At 42.8% G+C, this 11,265-nt stretch overlaps 1 protein-coding gene and 1 long non-coding RNA gene across 2 annotated transcripts; both read right to left on the bottom strand.

Annotated features, from left to right (window-relative positions):
- Window positions 1–384: 384 nt before the first annotated feature.
- LOC134025140 (BUD13 homolog) lies at window positions 385–5,186 on the bottom strand. The gene is made up of 6 exons (XM_062468024.1): window positions 5,112–5,186; window positions 4,470–4,559; window positions 4,214–4,255; window positions 4,078–4,126; window positions 3,555–3,916; window positions 385–588 (listed from the first exon to the last, which is right to left on the bottom strand). Exons 2-6 carry the CDS (start codon window positions 4,536–4,538, stop codon window positions 385–387), a joined length of 726 nt encoding a protein of 241 aa, XP_062324008.1. The 5' UTR covers window positions 4,539–4,559; window positions 5,112–5,186.
- A 1,497-nt stretch (window positions 5,187–6,683) lies between these two features.
- Window positions 6,684–7,133, bottom strand: LOC134024654 (uncharacterized). The gene is made up of 3 exons (XR_009930911.1): window positions 7,012–7,133; window positions 6,874–6,906; window positions 6,684–6,758 (listed from the first exon to the last, which is right to left on the bottom strand). It is a non-coding gene; the product is annotated as an uncharacterized LOC134024654 (long non-coding RNA).
- Window positions 7,134–11,265: the final 4,132 nt, after the last annotated feature.

The following is an 11,265-nucleotide window of genomic DNA, read 5'->3' as shown; positions in this document are numbered from 1 at the left end:
CGACTCGGATATGTCCATTATAGACCTTGTGGCAAGATGGCCTGGGTCAACACATGATGCTCGCATCCTCCGAGAGAGTGCCCTCCATCGGGAATTTGAGGCAGGGAGAGGGAACGGCATTCTCCTTGGGGATAGTGGATACCCACTGAAACGGTGGTTAATGACACCGGTGATTGCAGCGAGAACTGCACAAGAACAAACCTATAACAATAAGCACGCACAAATAAGGAACATCGTTGAGCGGTGCATTGGAGTGCTCAAACGCAGGTTAGTAGCCCGGTTAACGGGCAAAAACGAATAGCCTAAGCAGCACTAACACATTTTTTAAAGGTTAGTATAGGACCTATAGGTGTATATTTTGTTCTGATAGCCTATATGGTGATTTTAGTTCTTGTTTCTTTTAGGTTTCACTGCCTCCACAGTGAAATGCGAATGCACCCTGAACGCGTCTGTGTTGTTATTGCTGCTACTGCGGTGCTGCACAACATCTGCGTTAAAAAGAGAATCCCCCTTATGATGCAAGGAGAAGTGGTGCTGGAGGCTGACGAGAACCCCGTGGCTGGCATCCCTGAAGATATCGGTGGACGACTAGTCCGCAATCATATCATAAATAACATCTAGGCCCATATGCATAGGCTATGTGTGCTCATAACTTAGTTGGGTGTGCTTTGCCTTCGGCAAGGGCACAACCTTTGTTCTCTCACATATATATTATTATTATTATTATTCTTTTTGCCCCCCTAAAACTCAGTCAATATTTGGCCTACATAGACAAAGTAGGTGTCAAAAGTTTCGTCTTGGTAGCGATTGAGTTGCTTCTATTGGAATTTACGTTCCGTTGCATGGTTTAGGCTGAAGTTACGTTTTTGTGGCGAAAAGTGAAGCTAACGGTGGCTAATTTGCTAGCCACAGTCACTGACGTTACTTACGTCACTAACGTCACGAAAACACGCATGACTACCTTTGGCAGAACATTCGTTTCGCATCTGTTAACTTGGGGGATAGCTAGGCTAACTATAGCTTTACTGCAAGGCAGCTGCAGAAACGCCACAAGCAAAGAGGCCAGGGTGATAACTATTTACTAATTTTACTTTGTGATATGACACACAATTGTCATGTGTAATGTACAGTATAAGCTGATATTATTAAGGAAGTACATCTACTTTCGGAAACAGTAGTCTACTATTTCACTGAAGTATTAGCATCATGACATTAGCCTGTGTTACCCGGGCAACACATACTACAGTGGTCTATGATGTAGCGTTATCTGTTTTCAATCGTTAAAATAAACATTCCTCACATATACATTTTCGTTGTAGGGTTTATTCTGACATTAGTAAACGATTTGTTGGTGAAATTACCATTACCTGTGGTTTCAAACCAGTGCAGCTCACTGCAACGCTGTAGCTTACGTGAGACACACTACAAAAACATCTACACTACACAGCTGTTTAGGAAGTCAAACGGCGACAGAACATGTTCGGCACTCCCCTTACTTAAATCAAAAGTCTATCTAACTACTAACCTGAACTTCATTGCCACAGCCTAAACGTTGTCAATCTGTTCATGAAAATAATTAATTTCAGCTTAAACCGTACAACGGAACGTTAAATCCAATTCAACCAACGCAATCGCTACCAAGACGAACACAGCAGTAGTCTAGTACTGTACCGTAGTAGTACAATTTACCGGGGCAGCTTCTCCACACAGGGCTATATCGCATTTTGCGTTGTTACTGACAATGATCGCTACCAGTGAGCTTTTTATGAATGAGCGATTTTCCACTAAATAAATGTCAAGCTTATTTACGTTTTGGGGGGCATATTTTCAGTTAGCAGATGGTACTGTTTGAATCGCGATTCCATCTTCTACTGCCGGGTAACGTCGTAGAATAATCTTCAAAGGGGGTTCTTTATTAATGAATGAATGCAATGAGTAGGCTAAATGCCTGAAAATATCATGAGAAGGGAAAAACTTAAAATGACGTTTAAGTCATAGAGATTAGGTACATTTTTACACCGGTCTGCCAAATTTATTCGTTTTGATTCAACGATGAGGCTGCCTCTTGCAGGGGAAATGAGAAGACATCTATTTCATTCTACACTTCACTCATATTTTCAGTTGTAAATGAGCAGCAAAAAAAAAATGTCATTCAAAAACGGACCCCTGTGCAACCGACGCAAGCAAGCACACCCTACAATTTCCCCAGAAATTGTACCCTCTCTAGTTTTCAAATGGTTTTCTTCAATTTCATTTATATATATCTTATTCATAAGAAACAAACAGTACAAACAATCTCTAGCTACATCAGTAGGCCTTAGAAATAGCCTATCAATGGCAATTATTTATTTATATGTATATTTGTAAATATTTGTATAGGCCTGACAATTGTTTTCATTAAATCAAAATAGCTTAACTAAAGAATGGTGTATGTCATCATGGTGTCTTCGTTTGAGACGTTAGTATATTTTGTCTCAAGAAGTTTGAGTTCTAGTTTGAGTTTTTCTTTTTGAAGCTCTATCTTCTCATGTTCTGCCTTGAGTTTGGCGGTCTCGACCTCAACACGAATGATTTCCTTTTCAAGAAGTATGCGCTGCAGCTCAGCAAAATCTCTCTTTCGTTTGGGGGTTGTGGGCATGGACCTCTGGGATTGTGTCATCCTTTGTGTTGTGGGGCTCTCCTCTTCACTCAGGGTGTCGTTTGAGTCTGTAAAATTGCAACAGTGTAGACTATTTGTAGCTATTTGTCTATAGGCTAGCACTTGATCGTAATGCAAACGATATATAGGCCTACTCGCTAGTACGAGGCTATTGATTAGCAAACAAACAAATGTAGCTGTAGTGGGAATAGGCAAAATGACTTACCAATCACACTGACAGCTGTCATATCGTGATCTGTGCTGCACTGAATGTCGGAGTCTTCAACCATTTGAACTGACAGTTCAGAACTGTCAAAGCCGTTCAATCCGTTAAAGGTGGGAGAGTCCTCTCCAAAAATATCAATAATAATACCACTATAAACTGATATTTTTGGTGAAGGACCACCCCCGGTTGGCGGGTTTTTAAATGCCGATGCATCCTTTTTTGCCCTGGAAAGAAGATCTTTCCACTTCTTCCTAACCTCTTCAACTGTCCGCAGTCCTCCGTCACATTCATTATTAATTTGATCGGTTATTGATTTCCACGCTGACTTCTTTTGCTTGTTTGTGTTGCTGTTATTGAATTTTCCCGTGAGTACGCTTCTATTCTTGTTATACATCTCTATAAGTTTTCTAATTTCTGTATCTGTAAAGTTTATTTTCCTTTTTTGGGGGTTTTCTTTATCCTGCATTGCTTAATTTTAAGGGAGATGCTAGGCAGTATTAGGGTGCGCTTAGGCTCTTAAATGTGTTGCTTGCAACGATCAACGCTTTCTCATTTTCACAAGGACGCGCATCTTAAGACCAGGCGTAGCTACGACCGTGGTCTGTCAAGCTTGGTGCACTCGGTGTAAATTCAAATCACAAAGTCGGACGTAGCTAAGACCGACGTAGGAGTTAAGACCAACTTTTTTACGCCCAGCTGGTGCACTCGGCCCCTGGCCTGGGGACTGGGGGCCTCCTGGGATCGGGCATCATGTCTGGACCTGGCCTGGGGACTGGGGGCCTCCTGGGATCGGGCATCATGTCTGGACCTGGCCTGGGGACTGGGGTCCTCATGTCTGGACCTGGCCTGGGGACTGGGGGCCTCCCGGCGTCGGGCCTCATGTCTGGACCTGGCCTGGGGACTGGGAGCCTCCCGAGATCGGGCATCATGTCTGGACCTGGCCTGGGGAATGGGGGCCTCCTGGGATCGGGCATCATGTCTGGACCTGAAGGTGTGCCTCGAAAAACGTGCCGGACCTGATACTGGATCCACTGCTGGACCTACTGCTGGACCTAGTAACATTTAAATTGATTCACTTGGCCATACATTTATAACATGCCATATTTTAACACTGAAACAGACTAACCCCTACTGGTTGACCAAAAATAATGGCTGGAGACCAACCAATAGAAGCCAGCCACTACTGATGCTGTGCCCTGTCCTACTTCTTTACCTGGAGCGATAGCCATCCCTCGCATGACCTCTTGCTGCATGACGAGATCCTGAAAAACACAGAATATTTTTACATTTCACAACGCCTGACAAAATACAAAAGTGACTGTTTCAAGTCTGATGCAATGAATACTCACTGGGTGTCGACAGGTCCCTGCTCCGAGGTGCTGTGCTTGCATCTTGAGGGCAAAGAAAACAAAGAATATTCAAAGATTTACAATTATTGAAATGAAACTAAAAGAATTGGCACTCCGCTCCTCTAAGCTAGGCAAGTCTGAAACATTTCATTAAGCCTGTAAAATAAATAATTACCAAATTTGATTCTCAAGCAGTGAGTAACACTTTGTCCTGAATAGACCTTTGGTTGGTGCAATGGATAAAGTGAATACTCACTTTACATTTCCTGGCGCTGAGATCTGGCAGCACATTTCTCTGGGCCAGAGAAGGCTTCCACAAGGCCATCAAAGGTTTGACTTACGGAGTCTGAAACACGAGTCAGCCTGTAAGTACGGTCATCTCGCATATACAAAATGAATAATGAAATACTTGAGTTATAACTACGCTTAATTCACAAGCAGTGAGAAACTACTCGTTTTGAATGGACAATGACAATGGCCGCGTTTCCCAGATTCGTTAAGGAGCTCTTAACGCTAAGAGCTTCTTAACCCTTGTGTTATCTTCGGGTCATTCTGACCCATCAGTCATTGTGACCCACCGTCGTATTGCGACAGATTTACCGCATACAAAGACAAAGTGAAGCATTTTCTTTTAACCGTTGGGCTGTCTCAGACCCCCCACATTGCAAAGGTTAAAAGAAAGTTATTTTAATTTGGTTTTGTATTGGGTAAAATTGGGTAAACACAACGATGGTTCGTTATGAACCTTTGGGTCATGTGACCCGAAGGCAGCACGAGGGTTAAGAGCGTTCTAAGAGCGTTCTACGCTCCTAAGAAGCTCTTAGCATTAAGAGCTTCTTAACGAATCTGGGAAACGCGGCCAATGATGGTTGGTGCGAGGCGAAAATCAAATACTCACTAGGAGTGGACATTTCACTGCCCCGGGGACTCTCCGCACACTCCACTTGGCCAGACATGGCTCCATCTTCATGGGCTAAAACACATGAATGAGCCTGTGACTCATGTTGTATACAACACATTATCATGCTTCTTAGGTTGTACTCACAAGGGCCGCGTTTCCCAGATTTGTTAAGAAGCTCTTAAGCGCTAAGAGCTTCTTAGGAGCGTTCTAAGAGCGCTGTGAAAGAAGGACGTGTTTCCCAGAGTCGTTCTTAGCTTAAGAAGATCTTTCACTAAGAAGGAAATGTAAGATCAGCCTGACCCACTCTCAACAGCCTTCTTAGCGACCAAACTCTCACTGCAGCCGCATCAGGGAAAGTTATATCTGACACTCAAAGGAATACTAAAACCATGCGTGATGATAAATGTGCGCCCACAGCTGCAGAACAAGAAAAATAATAGCATAAGAAGAAAAATAACTATATAAAAATAAATAATTGCCCATGTGTTCCTGTAGCACATAAATAAAATGAATCATCATTACTATCACTCATTACGTTTTCACACACATTCGGAATCTGCATATGAGTTTACATTAGCTATAAAAACATCAACAACCCTGTGGTATTTCACAGATACCAGGGAAACTGACAGGTGTAATTGAACTCGGCTGGAACCTCATCAAGAGAGGCTCCACCTGCTAGTCTATATAAAGTCCACGCGTGTGAGACACCATGGCTGCAATACAGCATATTCTCTCTGCTAACCAACAGCGTCGCCGTGCGCGAAGCCAGATGGTTTACATATGCCTATGTGAGTCAGCACTTCTCGCCCTCAGCCTGGAGGTGCAGCTCCTGGCCGCGCTGCGTTTTTACGCAGTGGGGAGCTTCCTGGAGGTGGTGGGGGACGGCAACGGCCTCAGCAAGGCATCGGTTTCACGGAGTGTGGCAGCCGTGACACCGATCCTCCTGCGCCATGCCCGGACACACATCAGAATGCCCACCATACGGGACGAGGTCCACCAGGTCCACCATGGATTTCATGCCATGGCTGGGATCCCCCGGGTGATTGGTGTCGTGGATGGAACACTGATCCCAATCTACAATCCCTCCCTGGTGGATCCGTGCTGGATTGGGAGGAAACATTACACTGCCATCAACATAGGGTGCCACCCCCCTACTCCCAAAATTAAACCCACTACCATCACACAACCCATACCAACTATCATGTAGCCTATAGGGCTTGAAAGCTAGGAAATGACGCTAAATGATCCACACAACATATGGTTGAAAAGGAAAAGTAGTTTATTAAAATAAAAGAAGAGAAACAGGGTGTTGTGTGTGATTTATCCGCTGATAAAGTGGTGGGTGATCGATTTGCCTGGCATCGATTGACTTAGTTTCAGCACCACGGCGGTGGGCAGCTCCCTCTAAGAGCTTCTTAAGAAGCGTCTTTGGCGGGATCTTAAGAAGGCAGTTAAGAACGCGTCTGGGAAACACCCCTATCTTAGCGCTCCTTCTTAGCCGAACCCTTCTTAAGAGCCTTCTTAAGTCCTTAAGAACGAAGATCGAATCTGGGAAACCCGGCCAAGTATTGTGCAACATGTTGGTGTCCTCAATGGGCTGCAGCTTCCTTGGTGCAGTAGGGAAGGTGGGTAGCTTGACGCCTATACAGAGGTAATCATGTAAAACTAAGCATATCCATCTCCAAAATATTTAATCTTAAAGAATTTGATTTATTTTGAAACTGGAATTATGAATTCATTGGGAGAAAACCATTACCCTTGAAGCACTCCTCATCCGAATCCGTTAATTCTGCAAAAAAAAATAGAAACATTGATGTCTCAAATTTGAGGCCCAATTTGTATCAAGCGATTTTATATTTCAAATGTATTAAATATTTGAGAATGAGAAACATACCATTTCTGACAAAACCCTCTGGAATTCCTTTTTTAGTGCGCTTCCTCATCGGTGTAATCACCTCATCGTCCTCCTCCGCCTGGCTGGTCAGGTTGTAGGTGTCACATTCACAACGCTTATCTAGAAATGATTCAACAATATTTTGACTTGGAAATGTATTACATTTTCTATTCATCTACGCAAAACTTGCCTGAAGTGATTTTTATTTTGATTAATGAGAATGTCATCCTGGGGGTCAATTTGGTCCTTTTTCCGTTTTTGTAACGCTCATTTTACGTGGCCATCTGACGGTTTTCATTTCTCTGTCGATCGAATTGTCAGGAACTACTCCCTCCTCCTCTAGGGTCCCCTCCCTCCAAACAGCCCTTGTGTACATGACCTGGAAAGGAAAGCATATGCATGTTACTATAGGTTTTCAAGTATGATATTGTGGCAAGAGGACAGAGAGGCCCAGGGAGGTTTATGGATGCAGTGAGAAAGAACATGCAGGAGTCATTAAGTTAAGTTAAAACTTAAGTTTTAACCTTAATATGTGTGTTCCACACCATGGCGATGGGGTATGAGGACAAAACCACCAGCTTCTTGTAGGAGGCAGGCCACCTTCCGGAACAGATCCCTTTCTTGCTGTAGTGCATTTTTCATCCTGACATGACCATTTCCTATGCACACTAGGTTCAGAAGTCCAGAGCTACACGGTTGGTGAAATAATGGTGAAGTGTGACGCTGGCGCAGAATTTCACAAGCAAAAGTCCCATCTGCATTTTGCACGACATGCATATAATCTAAGACAAATGAGCTAACACAAGGAATTCCTGCAGCAATGAAGGGGCTGATACCAGTTTGGTGGTTGCTGTACTCCACTCTGGAGAAACCGTCGTCTGTTCGAGAAGTGCCCTCCTGTTCACTGAAAACTATTCTTCTCTCAACACGAGTACCTCTGACTGATCATCTTTCACAACTCTCATAGGCAGTATGACCCTTAATACATTTCAGATATGCCATTGCTGGCGCATCACAGATGAGAGCATCAATATTGACAGTGTAAGTCTGGCCTTTAAAAACTATTCCATTGTCTTTGAGATGTTTGTATTCAGTGAAAAAGTCTTTTAAATACTCCTCAAGAGGACTTGGCTTACTTTGTCCACTAAACATGGCTACAACAAATGGATCAAAATGGCCACACTTCACCAGTATTGGCCAGAATTGAACACCACTACTTCTGAAAAGTGGGACGCCATCAATGTTTACGCTGAGGTGCACATCCTTACTCTCCATCTGACTTAAATAACGACAAATACCTTTTTCTAAGCCGTAGTACTTGTACTGCCCACAACATTCTGGCTCAGTTGTGTTATGCTGTGGTGTAGCAAGGAGTGTCCGGCAATCCACAGGCAACAGGTGCCCTTGCTTTCTCAATATGGACATTAAACCATTAAGCGCTGTGTCTGTCACTTTGTACTTTAAGGCCCACAGTCTCAGTTCATCCTAAAAGCTGATCACTTCAGCTTAATTTGGTTCCTGTTCCGAGTCAGTAGAGCAATAGTCCATATCAGTGTCAAAGTCAAAATTGTCTGATGTCCCAAGAGCACTGTCATTCATTAAACTATCTGGGGTCCAAGGCACATTGTCACTGCTGCAACTACTTGGAGTCCCAGGCACACGGTTGCAATTATTTTCAATGTCCTCTTGTTCATCACTGTCAGAATAATGTAGCAGTTGATCCAGTTCTCTTTGGCGTTTTCGCCATTCTCTTACTCTCAAAGTCATCTGTAAACACAGACGTTAATCCAAATGAGTTTAGTTTTACTGTTTATTTTACTGGGGCCTGTACAAAAGGAAAAAGGATGAGATCACAACACGTACCTTGTTTAGGTGGTTATCTCCTAAAAGGGAAGGACACCTCACTCCTTACAGCACATAACAGAAAAAAAATGGGTGAAACACCTCAAGTTTTCATTCTCCTTCACACAACAGTTTGTTGCAGTGTTACAAACTAAACTAGAGCCTAAGGTGTAAGGGTGTATGGTCAGTCAATGTGTATGAGGGGCACAGCAACGAATTGTCTTCCATGGGGTATTAGGAAAGCCTTCCCTTCTACCAGTCCAATTTTGCAGTGGTGTGTCATGTCCAAGAGGATATCTACTAAATGTATGCCAAATGTAGAGTAAATCTGTTGAATCTGTGTTTTGTCATTGGCAGATTAAATTGTTTTACTATCTTTGACCACTAGATGGCATATTTATGTACAAAGATAAATGTAACTAGAGAGGGTACAATTTCTGGGGAAATTGTAGGGTGTGCTTGCTTGCGTCGGTTGCACAGGGGTCCGTTTTTTAATGACATTTTTACAACTGATATTTCTGTATATTTTATATAAAAATACATACTTATTATTTATAAAGATTACATAGATTTAAAAGCATATTTTTTTTGCTGCTCATTTACAACTCAAAACACGAGTGAAGTGTAGAATGAAATAGATGTCTTCTCATTTCCCCTGCAAGAGGCAGCCTCATAGCTGAATCAAAACGAATACATTTGGCAGACCGGTGTAAAAAATTGACCTAATCTCTATGATTTAAACGTCCTTTTAAGTTTTTCCCTTCTTGTGATATTTTCAGCCATTTAGCCTACTCATATTGCATTCATTCATGAATAAAGAACTTTATTTCAAGAACTTACTTCCTTAATAATATCAGCTAATATTGTACATTACATTTCACAATTGTGTTTCACATCACAAAGTAAAATGAGTAAGTAGTTATCACCCTGGCCTCTTTGCTTGTGGCGTTTCTGCAGCTGCCTTGCAGTAAAGCTATAGTTAGTAGTGATGTGTCGTTCGTGAATGATTCGTTCATTTTGAACGAATCCTTACAAGGACTCGGGAGTAACGAGTCCTCTCAAAGAGTGATTCGTTCATTTTCTCGTGGCCGCGCATCGGGACTGTTGCATAGGCTCGTCCAAGTAAACATAAATGATTCGTTCATTTCCCGACTCGGTCTTCGGGTACGAGTCTTTGGATCATTTTTCACGTGACCTGCATAGGCTCTGTAGTGGTAGCTAGAGGAAACGAACGATTCGTTCATTTCACGACTCGGTCTTTCTACGAGTCTTTGGATCATATTTCACGTGACCTGCATAGGCTCTGTACTGGTAGCTAGAGGAAACGAACGATTCGTTCATTTCACGACTCGGTCTTTCTACGAGTCTTTGGATCCTTTTTTCACGTGACCCGCATTGTATTTTTTAGTAGAGGAAACAGTTTCCTCATTCCCTTTCGCGTGGCCGCTATTTAGTAAGACGTGAATGATATTCGCTCAAGTCATCATACTGACTGGTTTTGTTATTTTCACTTTACATTTACACTTACAGTTTAGTGCAGTGTAATTGTTTGCCGTGATAATTAAATGCGAGTGTGATAATAAATGACTATTTAAAACCATACAAACTGTCATGTTGTACTGCATTTAATAGAGGAGGTTTTCTTAAAAAAAATATGATCTGGCACACAAATGTGCAATTCAAGTAAAATGGTCTTATATTATATGGAAAATTCTGTGTAAGACACACTTGATTTAAGTCTGTGAACTTTGAGTGACACTGTCCATAGGAGGGGGGCATGCAGCAAGTTCACAGTTCACACCAATTGAAAAAGATCAGGTTACACATGTAGGGCCTACTGCACTTCATGTTGGTGCCAAATAAGGGTGGAGCCGGTGTTGAAGTACAGCTGTCAGTCATGGCTGTCTCCAAGGGGACTGTGGCCCTTCCCCACCCTCCCCCACAGTTTTGCATTAAGTGACTTGCAAGCAGAAGAGACCCCAGACAAATTGGAATAGGTCAAGAGAATGAGCACTAGAAAAAGGAGTGATGTTTGGTCTCATTTTGAAAATATTTCATCGACGAAAGAAAAATGCAAAATTTGCAAAAAACGTATCCATTCAAGGAGGAAGCACCTCAAACTTGAGAAGGCACATTAAATGTGCACATCCAACTGTGCTCTTAGCACAAGTTAGAGGAGACAGTGATGATGCTACTGCGACAGCAGGACCTGTTTCCACCAGCAGCACCTCTTCAACTGGGCCTGCAACTGCTACGTTGACCATGTCCACAGCATCCACAGCAGCACTTACCACCACCCAAGCAGCAGTTAGGCCAAGGAGGCCACAACAACAAACCTCAATGGGCAGTTTTGTTACAAGGCCAATGGATCCGTTAAGGCAGAGTAAACTGGATGAGGCTCTAGACAAAATG

This window comes from Osmerus eperlanus, chromosome 8 (genome assembly GCF_963692335.1).
Source record: "Osmerus eperlanus chromosome 8, fOsmEpe2.1, whole genome shotgun sequence".
NCBI lineage: Eukaryota > Metazoa > Chordata > Actinopteri > Osmeriformes > Osmeridae > Osmerus > Osmerus eperlanus.
This window is presented reverse-complemented; position numbering and strand designations above follow the sequence as displayed.